This window comes from Papaver somniferum, chromosome 8, assembly GCF_003573695.1.
Source record: "Papaver somniferum cultivar HN1 chromosome 8, ASM357369v1, whole genome shotgun sequence".
Classification (NCBI taxonomy): Eukaryota; Viridiplantae; Streptophyta; class Magnoliopsida; order Ranunculales; family Papaveraceae; genus Papaver; species Papaver somniferum.
In genome coordinates, this window is record NC_039365.1 from 119,169,820 (window position 1) to 119,192,506 (window position 22,687).

Below are 22,687 nucleotides of genomic sequence, written 5' to 3' on the forward strand. Positions count from 1 at the left end.
ACAAGTTCGTGCCACGCCAACCCAGCCGTGCCAAGCCAACAGTCCGCACCATGCCTAGCCGACAGTCCGCGCCATACCAAATTCAAGCCAGCGTCCATGCCAAGCCAGCTCCCATTCCAAGCCGATCCATCGCTAACAACTTGCATCTTTCCAGCGCCAGTAGCTTGCATTCTTCCAGTGCTAACAACTTGCATATTTCCAGCGCCAGAAGCTTGCATCCTTTCCATCGCTAACAGCTTGCATCTTTACAACAGCTTGCATCTTCCCTGCGCCAGCAGCTTGCATCCTTCCAACGTTTCTCTTGAACTCCCAGTAGAAGGGAATCAACAATCTAATTTCATTACACAAAAAGATCAGAAACGACTTCTCCAAAATCGAAGCAAAGAAAAATCAGCAACCCCCCTGAGTTCATAAAGACTTTTTTCCCTGTCAGGAGATGCATGATTTCTGGGGACTTTGCTCGCAAAGTCGTGCAGTCTATGATGAAACATTTATGTTAGATTCTATATTTCCCCAAGGCGCAACGTCAAGGCATATTTGCATCCCTCAACCGCACTGCATCAGGAAGAAGTTGTTTCCAACCAGAGAAGCCGTTCCCAAACCCCAACCTCTCCTGGAAAGCACGATTGATAGATGGAACTGGGGACTCCTAGACATTATTCGCTTGAAGGGTGTCCAGTTTGACAGCACACTAATTAACGCATCTGCTCCGCTTCAACATCCTCCAGCAGCGACTCCGCTTCAACGATCACTCCGACAGCCACTCCGCTTCAACGCTCGCTCCAGCAGCCACTCCGTTTCAGCGTTCTCTCCATAAGCTTCTCCAGGATCCGAAGACGAGGCTTCAGCATTCGGCTTCTTAAGTTTCAACATCTTCTCCAAGAGCCGAAGCTGCTTCAATGACGCTTCTTCCTGCAAAGGGTCGTACCACCACGCTCTCCATGTCAAGGATCATGATCACAATCAACCAGTCTTTGTAGTCATGGACAGTTTGCTCGCTTACGCATCCATCCAATCCTTTTACTTCCACGGATGCCCGTACAACTCCAGCCAATCATTTTACTTCCACGGATGCCCATACAATTCCAGCCAACCTACTTTATTACCACGACAATGTAGTCTCTTCTGATTACATCGGCTACCAAGAATTGTTGCCGCTCATTTGTTGATACCAGCCAGAGCTTCACCACAGAAGCAATCACTACAAAGATGAAAACATGTAAACCATACTTGGGAACTGAGGATATACACGGAATTCCTTCACTGTCAAATCTCAGAAGACACGGTCAACCAAAAGGCCATAGCCGCAACAAGGTCATCTACTCTTCAAGGGTGCAGCGCAAGAATATCATCACCTCTCTGTCTAGAAGACGCCTTCAACACTTTACGAGGCCGCGGGAGGATTCCAAGCTTGCTCAGAGGAAAACAACTTCAAAAACTGAAGAAGAATGCGACTGGGGACTTCTCTTCGCAGTCCATCGACGACCATCAAAGATTCATGAGATAACTCCAGAGACGCGGCTGAAACATTTTCTTGAAGAAACAGAGGGAGCCATGATAAACAACATAACTCTCTCATTCCTGCATCTTCGTTATCCAGAATATTTCGTCCATGCGACATCCTGAGCATCCCAGCGTCATATCCAGAAGAGTACGATAAGCTTTTATCAAATCACGTGGACGTGGATTCAAGGCGATGCAACGAAAATAGGATACACATGGGGACTACCAGCATGAGACGCTTTCACTCCCCTCAACCAGGTTATTTTCTGATTTCAACATCATCACTGTCGAAGTTTCACGAGCCGCAGGAATTTCTCAACACGAAGCCATACATGTACACCGAAGACTTCAAGATCACGCCACAAAGATACATTCACATATTCATCCATGCCATCGGATCAAACCGAAGTATAACTGGGGACTTCTTACCACATCTCATTCAATACGATAGTCCAAGATTCAGAAGATGGTTCGAAGGATGTCGCTTGGAACAAAGTCCTGGAAGACTTGATAGCAGTACATCGGCAACAGAACGTCTCCCTATTTCATTCGGGGACGCCAGAAGTTTTTGACCATACAAGCATTCACAACACATCATCATCACGATCAAAAGGTCCAGGCACTGAACAACCTAAAACCGAGGATGAACCGACATCGCAACCACAATCTCCAAGATTAACCTTGACATGATCGTTTCCGAGCATATATTCCATCCGTCCCAAAAAAACAATGGAGTTTGGTAAATTTTGGAATTCATTGGAGAGACACTGCAGACGAAAGCGCGGATACAAACGGGCAACAGAAAACAGAAGATGGTCAATACCACTTTTCATACGGATGGAGTTTCTAGAGTTTTGCACAGAATAAAGTTCCCTTCTTGCTGCATGAACGAGAACAGATGACTCGGCGCGACTATGCTACCCCGGGCCCGCAACATCCCTCCTGAATTCTTCCTGAGTTTCACTGTCGGGCCGTTTTCACCTCCTAAACGAGATCAAAACCTAAATATTACCACATGAGGAGATAGGAAATTCTTTTCCGGTCAGCTGGAGGGGCAGACCGTCAAAATCCGAGTTCGAACAAGAATTCTACAACGATTTTAGTAAGGAGCGCTAATTAGGGTTTCGGCATCCCAAATCCTGATTTCGACAAAGTTTCCAGGCGCCATCCCTACCATTTGATAACCGAAGTTCCAGCGTCATCACCATCATTTGGTATCCGAAGTTCTGAAACCAGTTTACACCATTCTGCGGATTCAAGACAGTTTCCACCATTCCGCTGACCGAAGCCAGTTTCCTCAATTCCAAGCCGACCAACGCCTGCGGCTCCCATTCCAAGCCGACCAACGCCTGCGGCTCTCATTCCAAGACGAAAATCTACATCTTACCACTTCACGGTCTAGCCAGAAACACCTCAAGTAAAATATATGTAAGGCTGCCAACACGAAAATCACGAACTCTCCTTACCTTTCGAAAAAGGTTAGTCGGGTCTTCTTGACCATATTTTCACGACTTGTCATTTCGATTTTGTCCTCTCCTGTCACCATCTTATGGTTAGCTCGCAACAATGCACCTGTTCCGAGCTAAGCAGGGGACTTAATGTTGATGGTGGTTTTTAGCTTAGGGTTAAAATCGTAAAACCTTACATCTGACATGACGTCACTAGGACCACTAGCGTATTTATTGAATCATTCAACAAGCCTACGAAAGAAATACCAGGGTACCTTTTTTTTTTACATATATATGTGTCATGTTCCACGGTAGAACCCTTAGTATTGACCGACATCACCTTCGTACACCAAACCCTAAATTCTTACACCACCGTGCCAATGGAAAACCATGTCATCCACGTCCCCGCGCCAAGGCATGCCAACCATGCCAGCCACGTCTCCGCGCCAAAGCATGCCAACCATGCCAGCCGCGCCGCCGTGCCAGCCACATCTCCGCGCCAAGTCATGCCAGCCTCACCATCGTGCCAATGGAAAACCATGCTAGCCACGTCTCCGCGCCAGAGCATGCCAACCATGCCAGCCACTCCACCGTGCCAATGGAAAGCCGTGCCACCCACATCTCCGCGCCAAGGCATGTCAACCATGCCAGCCGCACCACCGTGCCAATGGAAAACCATGCCAGCCACGTATCTGTGCCAAGGCATTCCAACCATGCCAGCCGCACCACCGTGCCAATGGCAAACCATGCCAGCCACGTCTCCGCGCCAAAGCATGTCAACCATGCCAGCCGCGCCACCGTACCAATGGAAAACCATGCTAGCCACGTCTCCGCGCCAAGGCATACCAACCCTGCCAGCCGCACCACATGTGCCAATGGCATGCCGTGCTAGCCACACCTCCGCGCCAAGGCATGCAAACCATGCCAGTCGCGCCACCATGCCAATGGCAAACCATGCCAGCCACGATTCCATGCCAAATCCATGTCGGCCCCGCTACATGCCGCTGGCTGCCAAAACGAAGGGTTGCAACAATCAACGGCCAACCTTTCATCCGAGATGCAGATCTTAGCCGTCCAAGGTCGCCAGCAAACATATTGTAACCTTTGTCCCAATGCCAAAACCCTAGTTTTGGCCACGCCTAAACCGCGCCAAGGCATGCCGACCATTCCACATGTGCCAATGGCATGCCGTGCCAGCCACCTTGCCGCGCCTAAACCATACCATGCCGGCCTTCCCTTTACGGCTGCCAAAACGAAGGCGTGCGACAATCAACGACCACCCTTCCATCTTAGTTGCAAATCTTAGCCGTCCAAGGTCACCAACCAACGCGTGGTAACCTTTGGCCCAACACCAAAACCCTAGTTTTGTCCTCTCCTAAACCGCGCCAAGGCATGCCGACCATGCCACATGTGCCAATGGCATGCCGTGCCAGCCACCTTGTCGCGCCTAAACCATACCATGCGGCCCTTCCCCTTACGGCTTCCAAAACGAAGGAGTGCGACAATCAATGTCCACCCTTCCATCTTAGATGCAAATCTTAACCGTCCAAGGTCACCAACCAACGCATGGTAACCTTTGGCCCAACGCCAAAACCCTAGTTTTGGCCACGCCTAAACCGCGCCAAGGCATGCCGACCATGCCACATGTGCCAATGGCATGCCGTGCCAGCCACCTTGTCGCGCCTAAACCATACCATGTCGTCCTTTCCTGCATGGCTGCCAAAACAAAGGCGTGCGACAATCAATGACCACCCTTCCATCTTAGATGCAAATCTTAGCCGTCCAATGTCACCAACCAACGCATGATAACCTTTTTCCCAACGCCAAAACCCTAGTTTTGGCCACGCCTAAACCGCGCCAAGGCATGCCGACCATGCCACATGTGCCAATGGCATGCCGTGCCAGCCACCTTGCTGCGCCTAAACCATACCATGCCGGCCTTCCATTCACGACTTCCAAAACAAAGGCTTGCAACAATCGACGACCACATTTTCATCTAAGACGCAAATCTTAGCCATCCAAGGTTACCAGCTAATGCATGGCAACCTTTTGGCTCGACGCCAAGCCCTAGTTTTGGTCGCGCCCAAACAATGCCAAAACCCTAGCTTTTAGCCACGCCTAAACTAGGACATATTAAAGACATTCCGGCCATGCTTTCATACCACTGGCTACGAACGAAGGGTTGGAATAATCAACGGCTACCCTTCCTCTCAAGATGCAAAATCTCGACCGTCGAAGGTCACCACCGAGACATCAAGTCTTGCAAGCTCAACTTTTCAAACAACAGGAACATGCTACATGTTTTCCAAGAAAACACTCGAGACATCAACACATGTCACAAACTGGAGGATGCTCACTACGCCCGTTACAAGACAGCATGCGGTGTACAATACGCCCGTTACAAGACAGTTTCATAAGGATGAGGCGGTTAATAAATACAGGGAGTAATGGTAAAACGCTTTCTTTTATGGAACATCAATTCCAGGCATTACCGGATACCACCTCCTCCCATTTACTCATCCGTATTTAATTTTTTATGAGACCAGAGTACGTTTCACTTCGACTTGTTTAAATAGGTCTTACCTATTTCCACCGAACAACAAGTTCTGGTCAGGAGCATACAACACTCTGAAAACGTTTGCTAGCTTTCCCGTCTGTCAGCTTCCCACTTTCTGATGCAAGTCACAAAACAACTACTCTTCCAGGATCAACTATTCTGGTCTCAACACTCTCTTCGCTTCCTTCTCCAAAACCAACCCTTCTCCTCCTCTTTGTGACCGAAGCAAGTCTGGAACGACCATTTCTTGGTTTAGGCCGGATTTATACAAATTGATCTCTTGAATCTAAAGTACTCCCTTGCAGTACATTATTTAGGGTTTAGACTCGTTTCTTACCCACACACCCGAAATTACCGAAATCAGCAGAAACCGTTTTCACCCTCAAACACTAAGCTACTGAATCAAAGATTTTAGGACCGATACTCGAAGTAAACTTCTTAATTACCAAAAATTACTATTCAGATAACTTGTAGATACCAAAAACCATATGTACTTATTTTGTCTACCTATATAGGATGTGGACATTGGCTTTTCCCATTATCCCTGTACAAACAAGAAAGATTATCCTAGTAGTGTACAACGAGGATTCAACATAAGTAACGCATTAAGTATCCACCATTATTTAACTAATAATAAATTCATTTAATTTGAACATATTTTTTACACATTCGAGAGAAATCTTGTAACTAATCTTATACCTCGGAAAGTACTACGTTCAAATCTTGATTATTTTCACCGATGTAATTTCATTCATTTCGAAAATAAGAATTCTTAAGAAGTATATTTCAATCGAAGAACACATGCCATCAAAATTATATACATAGATAATTCAAGCATAAAGCATATGTAATCACGAGATTAAAGGCTGCAAAAAGGATGTGAGGTTGAGTAACTCATATTTTACCCTTTTAGCATAGGTCACTCAAACGAACATACACAGAAAGTATATACCTTTCTCATTTTTTTAATAGAAAATGAGATATATTATTTAGTTTAAACTGGGCTATATCGTCTTCTTCAATAGAGCATTTCAACCATTGAGGAAAGTTTAGAAAACTAAACCATTCTAAAATAGAATTAGAAGCTTCTTTAGATAATAGATCAACATTATTATTGGCTTCCCTAATAACATAGGAACATATTCACTCATGAAAATATTGTAAAAGATTTAAGCAATCTCAAATAACTGATAACATGGTCCATTTGACAGCTGCTTTATTCCCATCTGTCATAACTATCACAATTTTGCAATATGCTTCCCCTTACCTCACAATGGGTAATATCCACTAATGAATATTCTACACATATATCTCGATCAACTTCACTTTTCATCTTCCTCACACTAAAGTGGCCATGTTCAAAAGATACCATAAGATTCAACATAAAAGAAAACTTGTTCTATGGAGTATCTAAAAAACCTGGCATCAAAAAGCACATCAAAGCAATGCTATCTCAAATTAGTTAGAAACGAAAATCGATTCTTCAAAAGAATATGAGTGTGGTATAATATACCTATGTAAATGTTGTTAAGGATTTTAGATATCCTTTTAATTTTATTTAATTTTTGGAAAAGTGTGCATAATTTTTTTTGAGACCTACCTAGTCTCGAATTTCAATTAAACAAGATATCAAGACTTACTGAGTAGAGTAATAAAGTATAAGTTGAAAACCGTTTATATCAATTATAAATAAGCATGTCAAGTCAAAAAATCCATGATAGATGACGGGCACACATAACTAGGGTTGCACATCTGACGGTCAGTTTGGTTTGGATCTAACATAATCGGTCGAACCGTGTATAAGCCATTTCTTAAATTTAAAACCGAAACCAAATTGGTTATGACTCGGTTCGGTTTTAAAACAAATCGAATAAGAGAGTTCGGTTTCGGTTTTATACGGTTTTGAACGCGTGTAATATTGTTAATAAGAAAAAGAATCCTTCCATATTTTTTTCCTGCAATTTCATTGAGAATTTTACCCGAAAATTCATACACTCGTAAAAAGATAGTGTCAAACATAATCTCAACTCTTCGGGGAAATAATACATAAAGTCCACAAGTTCAACAAAAATGAAAAATAATCAATGGCCATAATCAATCGGTTTATAACCATCCGGCTCGGGCATTTTTCATACCAAAACTGTAGACAGGACCACTATCAACGGTTATGTAATTTTGGAATCATACACCTAGATGTAACATCCGGTCACGTTTAAATAAACCGCAGTTCCGTTGGGTTCGGTCGGCTTCGGTATGACAGATCAGTTTCTACGCAACTCTATGCATAAAATATACTAAACACGAATGATATATATTCCATGTTGAGCACGTAGTTGTTTTTTTGAATTGGTTTTATCAAATCTTGCATTTTCACCAATATATACCCAAATCCGTTGGATTTAGGAACCTCCCTCTGAGATGGTTGAGAGTGGTCATGAGTTCGACTTTCACCATCTCCATAGATCTAAGAATTTAGTTAGGTAATAGATCTTGGTCATTAATGTAATGCGAAAGACGAAGAAGAATATAGGAACATCTCCCCCATGTTTACTGCGACACATTTACGGCTATTAATGGATACCAATTACCCAGAACCTAACCGGACTCCGATGAATCGAGTTAGGTTCCAGGTCTTAACATTGAATCCATCCATCAACACTATTGGTGTCCAATGGGTAGATCCGTTAGAAACTGATAAATATTTGAGCCCTAACGGGTATCGAGAACCTGAATATTTGTCATTTGTTTGGTAATTTTTTTACCCATAGTCCGAAGGTTTATCCTTGTTTTTTGTTAATTTTTTTTCATTTTTTCCCTTACATTTAATCTTTAATTAGAACATTTATGTCGATAAAACAATAAACTTATATAGAAAATTGTTAAATTCAAGCCAACATAAATAAAAAAAATAGATATTTAATAAATGAATTTTCAAAGGCCCGGGGTGTACCTAGCCACGAGGTAGCCATGATTTTTATCTAGTCTGGTTCTCGGTCCACTAAATTAGGACACGAACCCGAAACCATTTGGATTCGCAGCTGTCATTTTTTATCGGATCCTATTCTGGATCCATAAGTACCCGGGAAGAACCGACCCTTTACCAGTGCTAACAGACGCATCTTTTAATACAAATTTCGTAAAACTTGTATTGTGATTGTCTTTACTGATTTTACAGGGAGCTACAACATCAGGAGTAGTCAAGGAAGCAGGAGCTCAGAGCTTGACATTCCTTGAAGCTGTTAAGTGGATCAAAATCTCAAGTCTCTCTAACTAGACTATCTGGTTCAACGGAACAATCCTAGAAAATTGTCAATTATTGTTAGAGTGATTATTTATTTTTTAAAGAGTCCAATATATTAATATAAGTCTTAATGGTATAGCTGTCAAATCGGCTAAATTCAGAAGTCACAATATAACAGGGTAGTCTACTCCCCGTTTCATCATTTGAATTTTATACAATTTATTTTGATCAGGCTTAGTCTTATAGACCTTCAAAGTTCAAGATTCACCACTCGAATCATTACAAAAGCGTGACCAAAACCATGATTTAAATAACTTTCAAGCAACTTCTTGGACGCAATCTTGAATCAACACATGAACGACTAATGATTTGGCGCCACAAATTTTACTTCAACGCTATATGATTTATCACTCGACATAATATTCCCCATAAAAATGTCAAAAAGCACTTAATCATTAGTCGCTACCATTATTATCCGTTATCTTGAATAATTTTATTATCCATTAGATTTAGAATATAAGATTTTGATCCCAATAGATTGAATCTTGAATTGTTAAATGATGAATTGCCATAGCATTTGGTAGTGATTCAATCATACGTGGCACCATGTTGAATGTTGAATCACACCCGTAGGACTAACCCCTAATGAATCTTTTTTTTTCTAGCAAAAAAAAAAAATAAAAATAAAAAATCGGTTGGAGTAATGTGTACACCAGATTGGTTTGTGTCTAACCCCAACTGCAACTTTCCTTGATTTGCCTAGATGGTGCAGTGACCACGCACCTATTATTTTCTTAACCCAAATGAGGAGTAGGAGAAGACAGAGAAGCTACCAGTTTGAAAAGATTTAGCTAGAACATCCTAGATTCATGGAGATAGCTGAGGAGTATTAGAGTAATACAAATGGAAATTTAGACACCAGACTGGAAGTTATGGCAGGTAATCCTATGAAATGGGGTAACAAAGAGTTCAAACATGTAGGCAGAGCAGTGGAAGTTATTCAAAGGAAGATGGTGGAGATTCAGAAGGTGGCTCACTTGCAAGACACAAGTGAAGTGGAAAAGCATCTCAAGACTAAACTCGAAAATATAGAGGTCACAAGGCAGAAATTCTAGGAGCAGCGCAATAAATCTCACTGGATTCCACTGCTGACAAAAACACTCGAGATTTTCACCTGCCAGTCATACAAAGGAGAAGGAAAAACAATATACCTGCTATTAAGTTGGCTAGCGGAGAGTGGACTTCAAATCCTGACACTATCACAAAAGAGTTGATATATGCCATTTTGAACGAATGTATAAGCATGACACTTCAATTCCTTCCCCACCACCTTACTTCCATTTTAAAATAAAGTTGTGAGAAGATCAAAGTAATAACCTTTAATCTATTCCATCTAGCGAGGAGATAAGACAACGGTTAATCATATTGGTGATCTCAGGACCTCTAGTCCGGACGGGTACCCTGCTATTTTCTTTAAGAGATGCTGGCATCTGGTGGGAGGGACGTAACTAATCTAATCCAACATTACTTCATCTTGGGCAATCTACCTTCGGGTATTAATCACATTAACCTTATCTTAGTGCCGAAATATAAACCCCCAAGATAGCAGCTGATTATAAACCTATTGCCTTATGTAATATGATTTATAAAATTGTAACTAAGCTTATAGCTAGGATACTAAGGTCGTTTGTGGACGAACTGATAACTAAGAATCAATCAGAATTTTTGCCGGGTAGACATATCCTAGATAATATTATAACTTCTAAAGAACTAGTTCACTCTATGAAATCATCCCGATCGGTGATACGTTTTTTTACACTGAAGCTCGACATGAGTAAAGCTTATAACATGGTAGATTGGACTTTTTTAAAACATATTCTCATGGGAATAGACATTACAGGATCTCTATTTGTTTTCATGAATTGTATAGTACTGCCTCCTTCTATGTTTTGGTAAACGAAAATCCTATGGGCTTCTTTTACGGTGAAAGAAATATTAGACATTAGGTGTCCCCTCTCTCCTTACTTATTCATTCTTATATCTCAGGGTCTTTTTTGGTTGACGAAAAAGTTAAAACATGCTAACCTATACAATGTCTATAGGCTAGGTATTGGGGTTCAGAGCCATCTACGTGCTAATCTTGCGGAAACATATTAGTTAACAAGAAACACTTGATCTCTCGGATTGCTCCATGAACCTTACTATGATCTAGGATAAGAAGAAGAGAAATAGAACCACATAGATGCAAGCCATAAACAAACCAACAAGAAGTAAAGTACTCATGGATTTAACGTGGTTCAACAATATACACAATGTGTGTAAGATTTTCTACATCTACCAAACGGCTACGACCTCTTTATTAATTATAGAATCACCATTGAGAATTACACAACTGATTGAATAAATCAATCCATCGACTCACCACAACGTGACCGAACATAAGAACTCTCACAAGCACCCTATAATATCCAAAGTAGCATCTTCACCCATACGAGATAATGTTTACCACATTATCTACCACAACGAGACGATCTTCTCTGCACACTCTGATATAGATTATCATGGACGCCTTTATCTCAACACCAATAATCTAATCCAGCACCACCAAGATGATCTTCTCCTCAACAAGATGTCTTACCAACATTTCCATACGAATACTCCATAACGACATATCTTCCAACATCGATAAGTATCCCATCAACAGCATAATGATGTACTCCTTCCACTATTAGGTCTCTCACATAACCACCTCAATAGGTGGGATGAATCCCTCACATCTCTATGATATTTACATTGAGGATTCCATGACTAAAACACTTAGCCTAGTGCTCCTTATATAGGAGTCACAAACTTGGTTCCCAAGTCTTAGCCTCCTTGGATTAGGAAACCGACTCATACTAGGAAACCATGATCAATTTAGGTATCCCATCTTAATATGGTAATTAACTCAAACTAAGAATTTAACCTAAACTAGGAAATGATGGGTTTCCTAAATTGGGTCAACTTCCATATATAATATGGATTGCCTAATGGACCATGATTTCCTAGTATGAGTTGGTTTCCTAAATTCGATTTCATTTTATCAACAGTAAAGAGAATGTTGTTGCCCACAACCTATCAAACTATGCTAGAATCAACCATGTACTCAGAAATGGTTGCTCTCTCCTCGCTCTTGTATCCATACCTCCTCTTAGTTGTTTCTTTTTTTTCTTTCTTTTGCCATGTTTGTGCTTCCGGCCAGCGCTAAAAAAAAATCGGTTGGAGACGATATGCATAGCACGAGCTAAGTTACACACTTGTGGATATGTATATTGATTTTATTTTATTTTTTTTTTTTATATTTATGATACACACTTGTTGTAATAGTGGTTGCGTCATAAGAAGAGCTACGCGATAACCGCATGAAATCAGGGACGCAACAACTGAAAGTAAATGAAACGGCTACAACTTTTAACATGGGATGACTGTAACTATATTAAACTAGCACTGATTAGAGTCCATTGGTTCAAATCAACTTAGTTAATCCATATGTTACAGCCATGGCGATCCATCCACCGATCAGAACCCTAAGAGAAGACTTCAACAAAGGTGCCTTCCCTAAAATAGCCCCTAACCCTCCAAACACCAACAACGCCACACTCGTCGCTCCGGTCACCACTCCCAACCTCACCTTATGATCTTTTATAAATGCCGCTGCTAATAACGGCACCATAGCTCCAAGGGAGAATGCAATTGCTGATGCACCAGCAGCTTGAAATGGGTTTGGCAAATTTTCCTTCTCGTCATCATTTTGTGTTTCCTCATATTTTCTCGCCATATTTTCTCGCTTTATTTGCGCCAACTCTATATCAAGTTGTGAATACACTGAGACAAATTCTCCTATAGCCATACTACACGCCCCAGCTATTAAACCGGCAAAACCAGTCAGTATCATAAACTTAACATCTTGTTTTACAGCTCCCACTCCCATCATCAATGATGCAGTCGACACTAAGCCATCGTTGGCTCCAAGAACAGCGGCACGAAGCCACTGTGCTCTTTGGGAGTAATCAAAGTAGTCTTTGTTTTCTTCGATTGTTTGTGGTCGTTCAACATCGGATATCATTGGTCTGATGACTGGTGGAGTTGATGGTTCGAAAGTTTGATTAGCTTGATTATGGATAGCCATGGAAGAAACTGTGTACACATATATCTCACTATCGGACACGTGCATACAGAAAGGTACGTGGAAAGCATGCAAGCCAAAACATCAAAACATGATGCGTCACGAAGCACCAAATAAACCCCTAGGAGTTGCTTTATCTCATCCCCAGAAGAGGGGCCAAGATCAACGGTGGAGAGGAAGTTAGCTGATACAGACTGACAGGGGCAGAAGACACTTGTCTGACACGAGCAGACCCCTCAACTACCCGCATTAAACACTCTGAGCAGTGCACGTGTCGACCAACCTGTGGAACGAGCGAAGATGCCTCCGCGGGATCGAGGGGGAAACGCAGACCTCCGCGTGATGGACGCAAGGACACGAGAAGATAAGGTTCCAACGGTCTTCAGAGATGGGTCCCACGTTCCAACCTTATAAATACCCAATCTCCACAAAGAGGAAGGGGGATCGAAAAAACATCAGGAGAGAAGGAGAGAGAGAGAGAGAGAGAGAATAGTAAGGGTAAGTTAATCCCTTAGTGGAGAGAAACATGTAAACCCAAAGTCATTCAACTATTCGTGTAACCGTGAATAATATAGTAGAACAACAAACCCCGTGGATGTAGGCCTTAGTGCTGAACCACGTAAACCTTGGTCTTATTTACATTTCAGCACTTTACATTCATTTAGCTCCGCACGTATTTGCTTATATGTTTCGTTTTCCTTTAATACTTGTATCCCATGCATGATTGCCACGCACGGGGAAGTAGGAGGAGGCTATGATAAACCCAAAGGTTTTGAGCCAATGAATCCACGTCAGGGTATCATCATCGTAATCTCTTTAGACGTTAACGATTGATTGTGGGCATTCGGACTCCCGCGTAGTTCTTGTGTCCACAATTTGGCGCTAGAAACAGGGACTTCGTCCCGGTAAAAGATTTATCTTGTCCTGTGATTGCTCCGATTTTATCAGCTCGGACCGTATAGATCATTCGTCAACTGTATTATGTTCAAAAACCCACCTTTTGCCTTCGATAAGAGTTATTGTTCCAAGCAAGGGTTATTGTCCTAATCCGTCGGATTTACAATTTTCGTAGTCTTTTTTATACTAAGGATCGCCTTTAATAAAACTTTAACCCATATTTTATATCCGTCGGATTTACTATAGTTTTTTTTTATATACTAAGGATCGCATGTCCCATATTTTATAGTCTGCGGGTATTAATTCCCTCTTGAAAAGTTGTATTTCGCCAACTAACCCGCTTCACGCGGATATTCCCGTTTCTGTTTGAAATAATTTATACAGAGAACGTGTTGTGAGTAAAGAAGGCAAGTTTACGCGAAATTTCGTCATCAACAAAAGGGCACGTGATGGAGAAGACGCAGGAAGCAGGAAAGTCCAAAGCTTTGTCAAAAGAAACACCCCGGACAACCCCGATCATCACCCGAAGCAAACAGAAAGGAGATAAAACTAAAATGACCAATCGAAGGCAGGATACCGCAGAAATCACTTCACCCATGAACGCTAATTCTGTTGCAGTGGCGGCTCTCAGAGCAGCAACGATAAAATACGGGGAAGCTGCGGTAGTCCCGAAGGCTGCGGAGGCTAGCAATACCTTCGCCATGAGTCAACTTAACCAACCAAGGGAAAGGGTGGATGAATCCAGAACATTCCAACCCGCGCATATGCTAACCTTTGGAATGCCGCTAACAAATAACCAGAATCAAACCATACCGGCGGCTCTGGCACCGCAGAGGGGCGCTCACTCCAATTTGGAAACACCAGCAACAGAAGCTGAACCCCTGCCACCTTTAGTGCAGACCATGGAGGAGGGCGGCGCCACGGCTGTAGCGGCACGCGCGGGGACTCCCAATCAGGGGTCCAACCAATCACACCAACTAATGGCTGAGCTCGAGGAACTGAGGAGGAACCAACAGGTTTACGCAGAAGCTGTAGCTCTGTTGGCCAGAGAAAATCAAGATTTAAAGGAGCGGATTGCTCTAAGCACAAAGACCAGCCAACAACTTGATGAAGCAAGCTCCAAAGCACCAGAGCCAAACCAAGACTGTAGAGTCGTCCTAGCGACTAATGAGGACGCGACAAGGAGACGTAGTGTATCCGACCCGGATTATGACGATGGAGAGTCAGACGGAAATGAGCTGAAGAATTTAGAGCACCAACGCGCAATGGAGGAACTGCGGGATGAGATGATGGCAGAGATCAGGCAATTGAAAAATAAACAAGGTGGGGGAAGGTTAGAAGAGGTCATGAGAGAAGCTAACTCCACGCCCCTAACGCATCGCTTGGCCAACACCCCTATTCCCCTGAAATGCCCTGTCCCGACATTCGAATGCTATGATGGGTCCAGCGACCCTGCTGCACATGTTCGGTACTACAACCGTGTCTTAGCTAGATGGGGACAGAACGACGCCGTACTCTGTAGATACTTCCCGTCAAGCTTGAAGGGATCGGCGTTATCATGGTTTGATAATCTGCCACCAATTTCCATACACTCATACGACCAACTTGCGGAGAAATTCTTAAGAACATACATGTACAACAAGACTGTAAACACCGGGATGGATAAGCTCTTTTCATTAGCAATCGGCTACATGGAAACCACGAGGGAATACACGAACAGATGGCATAGGATCTGCCAAGCCATAGGAAGCGTGGACCCAGTGGTAAGCATCAATTGCTATAAATGGGGCTTAGACCGAATGAGTCCCCTATTTGTTGAAATTCACGGGAACGTGCCCAAGACGGAAGGCGATCTCCGAATAATTATCGAGAAGCACGCTCGACTTGAAGAAATTCAACGGGAAAACCCGAGGGCATATCCGCAGAGGTCTCATCGCACCAATTCAGCAAAACAAACCAATGGGGCCAAAAGGGGTTGCTCAGATGAGAGACCTCACGAAGATAGAAAGGAACGGAGGGATGAACGAAGAACAGGCGACCGAAAATTCGAAGATCAAGTTTACACGAAACTCAACGCTAGCTATGCTCGTATCCTACGAGAGATCAAAGGGAGGGAAAACTTAGAATGACCATGGTCTAAGGGAAAGCAACCCCCGAGATCCGAGAAGTCTAAAGATTACTGTGAGTATCACTGTTTCAACGGACACCAGACCGAAAAATGCAAGAACCTTAAAATAATGATCCAAAAATTAATTGATGCGGGAGAGCTCAAACATTACATACGGAAGGAGGTCACCGAGGACAGATCCAAACGAACCAAACCAGTCCAACTTCCGGAAGAAAACCGAACAATCAACTCCATCTCGTGTTCCGAAGCCACAGGACCCTCACTCACAGCACAGATTGGAAAAAGGTTACGGAAGCAATTCGAAGATCGCTGCGAGTTATATAAGGTCGATGGGATAACAGTGGACGAGCATGAAAAATGGATGGAATTTCCTGTCATCTTCGATGCCGAGGATATCGAAGAAGATATGGAAGACCATAACGATCCCTTGGTCCTAACATTACCAATAGCTGGATGTAACCTCAAAAAGATCCTCATAGACGGGGGAAGCTCTGTGAATGTCCTATTCTATGATGCATTCAAGCGGATGAATCTCCATGATGAACAATTGATGACCTCTTATCACACCATCTACGGATTCAATGGAGCGGCCACGAAGCCCTTGGGAGACATTGTGTTACAGGTTAACGCAGGGCCCATGAAGCTGGATACCCAATTCAGTGTGGTGGATACCCCTTCCCCCTACAATGCCATTATTGGACGACAATGGGTACACAAGCTCAAAGGAGTTGCGGCAACATACCACCAGTACCTCAGATTTCCAACACCTGAGGGAATCATGGATATCAAGGGAGATCGAATCGCTACACGAGAATGCCAGGCCACTCAGGATCATATCAACAATGAACAAGAAGAACAGCGAAAAATCCGAAGAGTAAGAAATCAAGAAACCACGAAAGAGAAAGCCGTAGACCTATTCCTTAAGGAAACTACAGGAAAAGGCTTGACGAAAGAGGGTAATGTCCGAGGCTCGGAAACAAGTACCTCAACAATCAACAAAGAGCAGAAACACGCCAAATAGCAATTAAAGAGCGCCCCAGTCCTCGGAAACCCAAAGCCTATGTTCACACCAGTGGAACTCACAAAGGAAATCAACATAGGAACGGAAGAAGACCCGAAGATGGTCAAAATTGGGACCATCATGGGCGAAGGGAGAGAACAGTCCTTAACCAAATTACTTAAGGAATATGCGGATGTGTTCGCCTGGAAGTTAGGAGATATGCCGGGGATTGACCCAAAAGTAATCCAACATGAACTACGCATCAAACAGGGCACGCCCCCGTTCAGGCAGAAAATACGAAAAGTGGCTCCAGAATATCATGAGGCGGTAGAAACGGAACTTCGGAAGCTACTAGATGCAGGATTTATCAAGGAAGTCAAGTACCCTACTTGGATATCCAACATGGTCATTGTTCCTAAGAAAAATGGAGGGGTTAGAATATGCATCGACTTTACTAATCTCAACAAGGCATGTCCAAAGGACAGTTATCCCCTGCCGAGCATAGATCAACTGGTTGAAGCAGTTGAAGGATACGAGGAGCTGTCATTTATGGACGGATACTCTGGTTACAACCAAGTAGCCCTGGCAGAAGAAGATCAGCCACACACAGAATTCTATACACCACATGGCCTTTATTGCTATACCAGGATGCCTTTCGGGCTCCGAAACGCAGGGGCAACATACCAAAGGATGGTCGATGCTATCTTCAAACCATGGATCGGAGGAACCCTAGAAGTCTACGTGGACGACATGCTCGTCAAAAGCAAGCTGCGTAAAAATCACCACCAGGACCTGATGAATATCTTCAATGCAATGAGACAGCATCACATGAAGGTAAATCCGGAGAAATGTACTTTCGGTGTCACCTCGGGGAAGTTCCTCGGTTATCTGGTGACGAAAAGGGGCATCGAGGTAGACCCAGCTAAGATTCAAGCCATAGTAGAGATGCCGTCACCAAAGAATCTGAAGGAAGTGCAGAAGCTCAATGGGTCCATAGCAGCGTTGGGCAGATTTATTGCACGGTCTTCGGACAAGTGCAAACATTTCTTCAATATTCTTAAAAAAGGGAGCAAGTTCGAATGGACCGCCGAATGCGAGGAAGCATTCCAAAGGATCAAAGAACATCTGGCTTCAATCCCCATCCTGCAGAAGCCAGACCCTGATGAAGTTTTGGCACTGTACATAGCAGCAACGGAGGACGCAGTCAGCGCGGTATTAGTCAAAACCAATACAAAGATAGAACAGCCTATCTATTACGTCAGCAAGACACTCAATTCCGCGGAAAGAAATTATACTAAGATTGAACAACTCATCCTCGCACTGGTATGGGCTACCCAAAAACTGAGAACCTACTTCCTAACTCACTTCGTCAGGGTACCATGCAAAGCACCATTGGAAGCAGTCCTAAAAAGCACGGGAAAAGTGGGCCGAATAGCCAAATGGAACACCCATCTGGACCAATTCAACATCATTCATGAAATTCAACATTCTCAGAAGTCCCAAGTTCTGGCAGATTTCTTAGCAGACCTCCCTCTAGACAACGACGAAGAGATTAAGGGAATACCGGAAGCCGAGGAAGCAATCAAGGATCCAATGGATATCCTCGAACCTGCGAGTCATAGACAATGGGAAGTCTTCGTCGACGGATCTAAAAATAAGGAAGGAGCAGGAATAGGTATTGTCATTATCACCCCAACTGGAGAAAGGATCATACAGGCACTTAGATTGGAATTCAAAGAGCATACCAATAACATTGTTGAATACGAAGCGGTCGTACATGCCCTACGTATAATAATAGAGATGGGGGTAACTGATGTAAGGCTGACAAGTGATTCGCAGCTGGTCATACGGCAAATTGGGCTCGAATATAATGTGTACGATGACACCCTTTCAGCTTACATGGCATTGGTCCAAACACTGGCATCACAAATCCCGAACATTAAGTTCCGGCACTTATGTAGAAGGGACCTCAGGCACGCGGATGCCCTAGCATACATATCATCCATGCTGAGGGATAAAAATGCCGAAGGTATTAAAATAGCAAGGGTATACGAGCCTTCGATTGCATCTCAATTTTCCTTCGCTACCAATCAAGATACGATGGAAGAATATATCGAAGACCAGGTAGGAGAAGACATCCAAAACGACTGTGATGAAGAAGACATCTTGTCAAAAGCAAATCAAGACGAAGATTTCAGCAACGAAGATGACTGGAGGGTGACAATACATGCCTTCCTCGACAAAGGAAGCCTACCGGCGGATCGGAAGCAAGCTAGGAAGATGCTCTCCAAAGTGGGAAGATACGATCTTCGGGAGGGGGTCCTGTATAAAAAATCCTTCCTCGGACCATTACTACGCTGCTTGTCCTGGAAAGAAGGGCATCGAATTCTAAATGATATCCATTATGGTGACGCAGGGAATCATAGCGGTATGAGATCACTAGCTGACAAGGCAAAAACGCAAGGATATTACTGGCCGACCATGATACAAGATGCTGCGAGGATGTCCCGACGATGCGAAGAATGTCAGCGCTTCGCGAGAAAAATCCACGCGCCGGCAACAATGTTAAATTCTGTCGATATCCCGTGGCCATTTGCAAAATGGGGAGTAGACATCGTCGGGCCTTTCATCGAAGGATCAAGGAAGAGACGATTTTTGATAGTAGCCACGGACTACTTCAGTAAATGGGTGGAGGCTAAGGCCTTGGCCAGGATCAGAGACGCGGATGTCTTCACTTTCATATTCCAGAACATCATTTGCAGATTTGGTATACCTGCTGAAATTGTATCTGATAACGGCAAGCAATTACAGGGAAAAAATATAGACATGCTCTTCGACACCTTCAAAATAAGAAAAAACAAGTCCACCCCCTTATACCCTCAAAGCAACGGACAAGCGGAAGCTACCAACAAGACCCTCGCCCTTATACTCAAAAAACAATTAGACGAGCATAAGGGAAGATGGTGCGAACAACTGCACAATGTCTTATGGGCATACAGGACAACACGAAGGTCCGCTACCGGGGAATCCCCGTTTCTTCTTACTTATGGAGCTGAAGCAGTCATACCTACGGAAATCCTCATGCCAACCACGAAGACCGAAGCCTGGGAGAAAAACCTCACAACAGATATGATGTTAGAAAGGTTGGACGACTTGGAAGGAAGAAGGGAAGTAGCATTGCAAAAGATGGAAAATTATCAACGAAGACTAGCAAGGGAGTACAACAAAAAGGTAAAGCTACGAAATTTTGTAGAGGGACAGTCTGTGTTGAGAACAATCCCACGATATCAGCAAGAAAAGAAATGGGGAAAGTTAGCACCTACATGGGGAGGACCGTTTATGATCCACGACATTGCGGGTAATGGTTCCTACTACCTTCGTAACCTAAAAGGTGAGGTCCTCCGGCATCCTTGGAATGCTAAATGGCTCAAACCATACTTCCCATAGAAGCAACGCAGATTTGAATCTGCTGGGAGTGTACCAGAAGAAGAAAGGAGCCTAACCGCCCCACATGTTTCTATCTCTGGAAGAGGAATTGCAGACCTCAACTTATCAATCAAACAAGCTTTCAAATTATCAAGTCAGTGGAATCTACCTACAATATTGGGGAAAGTAGTTAATCTACAATCTCTCAGGGCTCCCCCATCAGTGTCCATAAGTGTAGGACCGGGGGGAAGGCACCCATCAGAAAGAGATACCCAACCAATCTTAAGGCAACGGGTCGACGGAATGGGTGCGTACATATTTTACACTCTATATCCTAGAATGTTGCCTCGGCCCCCACCGTCTGGGAATCCTCTGGCCCAGGATTTGCCAGCGGGGTGACAGGTCTCAAGACGATCACGAAGGTACCTTCCTTCAGTATCGCACTCAAAAACACTTAACAACTTGTGTTTTGATTTTTCACAAACTTAAAATACAAACACTTAAAAACAACATTGTAGGTATATCAAGAAGAGGATTCATTTCATAAAGGGTGATTACAAGAAGTGAACGGCCAAAGCCAAGGATACACAATCAAAAAACATCCTTGTTACAGGGTTACAAAAAATATAATTATGCCGCGTACCCTACAGAACGCTGCGATCTCTACCTAGTTGGCGGTCCCGTCGTCAGGATTATTCCGAAGACTTGATGGGACGCTCCCACCAGAAGAGGGGCCCGAGGAGCTGGGCAATGCAGCAGGAACGGGACGACGAGGATAGTTCTTCACGAGACCATGTTCATTCCTTAGGCCAAGTTCTATCCTCTCCAGCATCTTGTTCGTCTCCTCAGCCAATTGACAACGAGCCTTATGTTTAATAACTGCTGTCCGCTGTTGGGCTTGGGATAATAACGAAGATAGCCGATTCACTTCTCTGGAAGCAGCACCAACGGCCTCCTCGCGGGTGGCTGCTAAATTCTTGAAGTGATTGGTTTGTTCCTCTTGCAGTGCTAAGGAAGATTGAGCCTTTTCAAGTTCTTCATTTGTGACGCGAAGGCGTCCCTCGAGCTCTGAAAAAGACAACACCACGGAGTTAGCGTAGAAAAAAAACAAGATCACACTCGATGAATTGGGATTATACCTTCGACACAAGCCGAAGACTCTTCATACTCATTAACAACCGCATCTCGCGCTTCATCAAGATGATCATATTCCGCGGATAATTTCTTATAGTCTACTTGAAGGTTGGTGAGAGTAAATTGACAGGCATCTAATTCTACCTGCTTCATCGAGTCCATATGACGAAGGTGGTCGACCTCTTTATTTATCTCTGAGACCCCTTTGCTGAGTCTGTACATGCACACTTCAAGATTCCTCTCAGACTCAGCAAGACGAGCTACATCGGCACGAGACGCGGAAAGAGCATTGCTGAGAGCATAGACTTCAGCACGAGCATCATCTCGTTCCCTGGCAAGACCGAGCATATTATCTTGGACCCCCGAAAGAGACATGGATTGCGTCGTCTGTATTTCTTTTTCCAATAGCTGAATCCTAGATTCCAACAAGGAAGTACGCTCACGGGCTTCCCGCAGATTATCACTGGTCCACAGCAGTGTGCCATTAAATAAAGCCCGATCATGGTTGTACAGATTTTGCATGTCGACCATCTGAACATGCCGCGCGCGCCATACCTCAGCCCGAGCATCCCATTTCTTAGCCTCACTCTTAATCTTCTCAACCAAATCTCTAATACGAGATTTTTGCCGAGCTCTTTCGTTTCGAAGCCATATCAGCTCGGGGATGCCACCCACTGGACATAGGGCGGGGAGACTCAGACAGAACAACTAAGAGATAAAAGAATGACGACACACGGAGAGGGAAAAGAACCAAACCTGTGATAGTGGAAACTTGGCTACGAGTTTGCTCTAACTCAGCGCGCACTGCAATAAGTTCTGAACGAAGATCAGCCTCTGCTTCACCCAGCTTTTCTTTCTCCTTAAGACTTTTCTTCAGCTCTTCTATCTCCACCTCAGCCGCAGATAATTCCTTTTCCCGGTGACGAAGCTTAGCCTCGAGCTTCAGAGATTTCGCTTTAAAGAACTGATACAGCACGTGGTTGCAATGCTCGCTCCTCATCATCTACACATCAAGATGACAAAACATTATTCAACCGAAGCGTCCGATTCTCACGAACAAGCATGTACGAAAATCTACCTCCAGCACACACTGCTGCGGGAAGCCATATTGATACCCGTCGGCAATAGCCATTATATCGGCAACAGAAGTAGGAGGCTCCGGTACGAGGGTAGCTTCGGGAACAGTCA

At 43.7% G+C, this 22,687-nt stretch overlaps 1 protein-coding gene across 1 annotated transcript; it reads right to left on the reverse strand.

The window, feature by feature from the left end:
- Positions 1-12,254: 12,254 nt before the first annotated feature.
- Positions 12,255-16,173, reverse strand: LOC113302181 (vacuolar iron transporter homolog 3-like). The gene is made up of 2 exons (XM_026551033.1): positions 16,165-16,173; positions 12,255-12,803 (listed from the first exon to the last, which is right to left on the reverse strand). The coding sequence occupies exons 1-2, from the start codon at positions 16,171-16,173 to the stop codon at positions 12,255-12,257; spliced, it is 558 nt and encodes a 185-aa protein (XP_026406818.1).
- Positions 16,174-22,687: the final 6,514 nt, after the last annotated feature.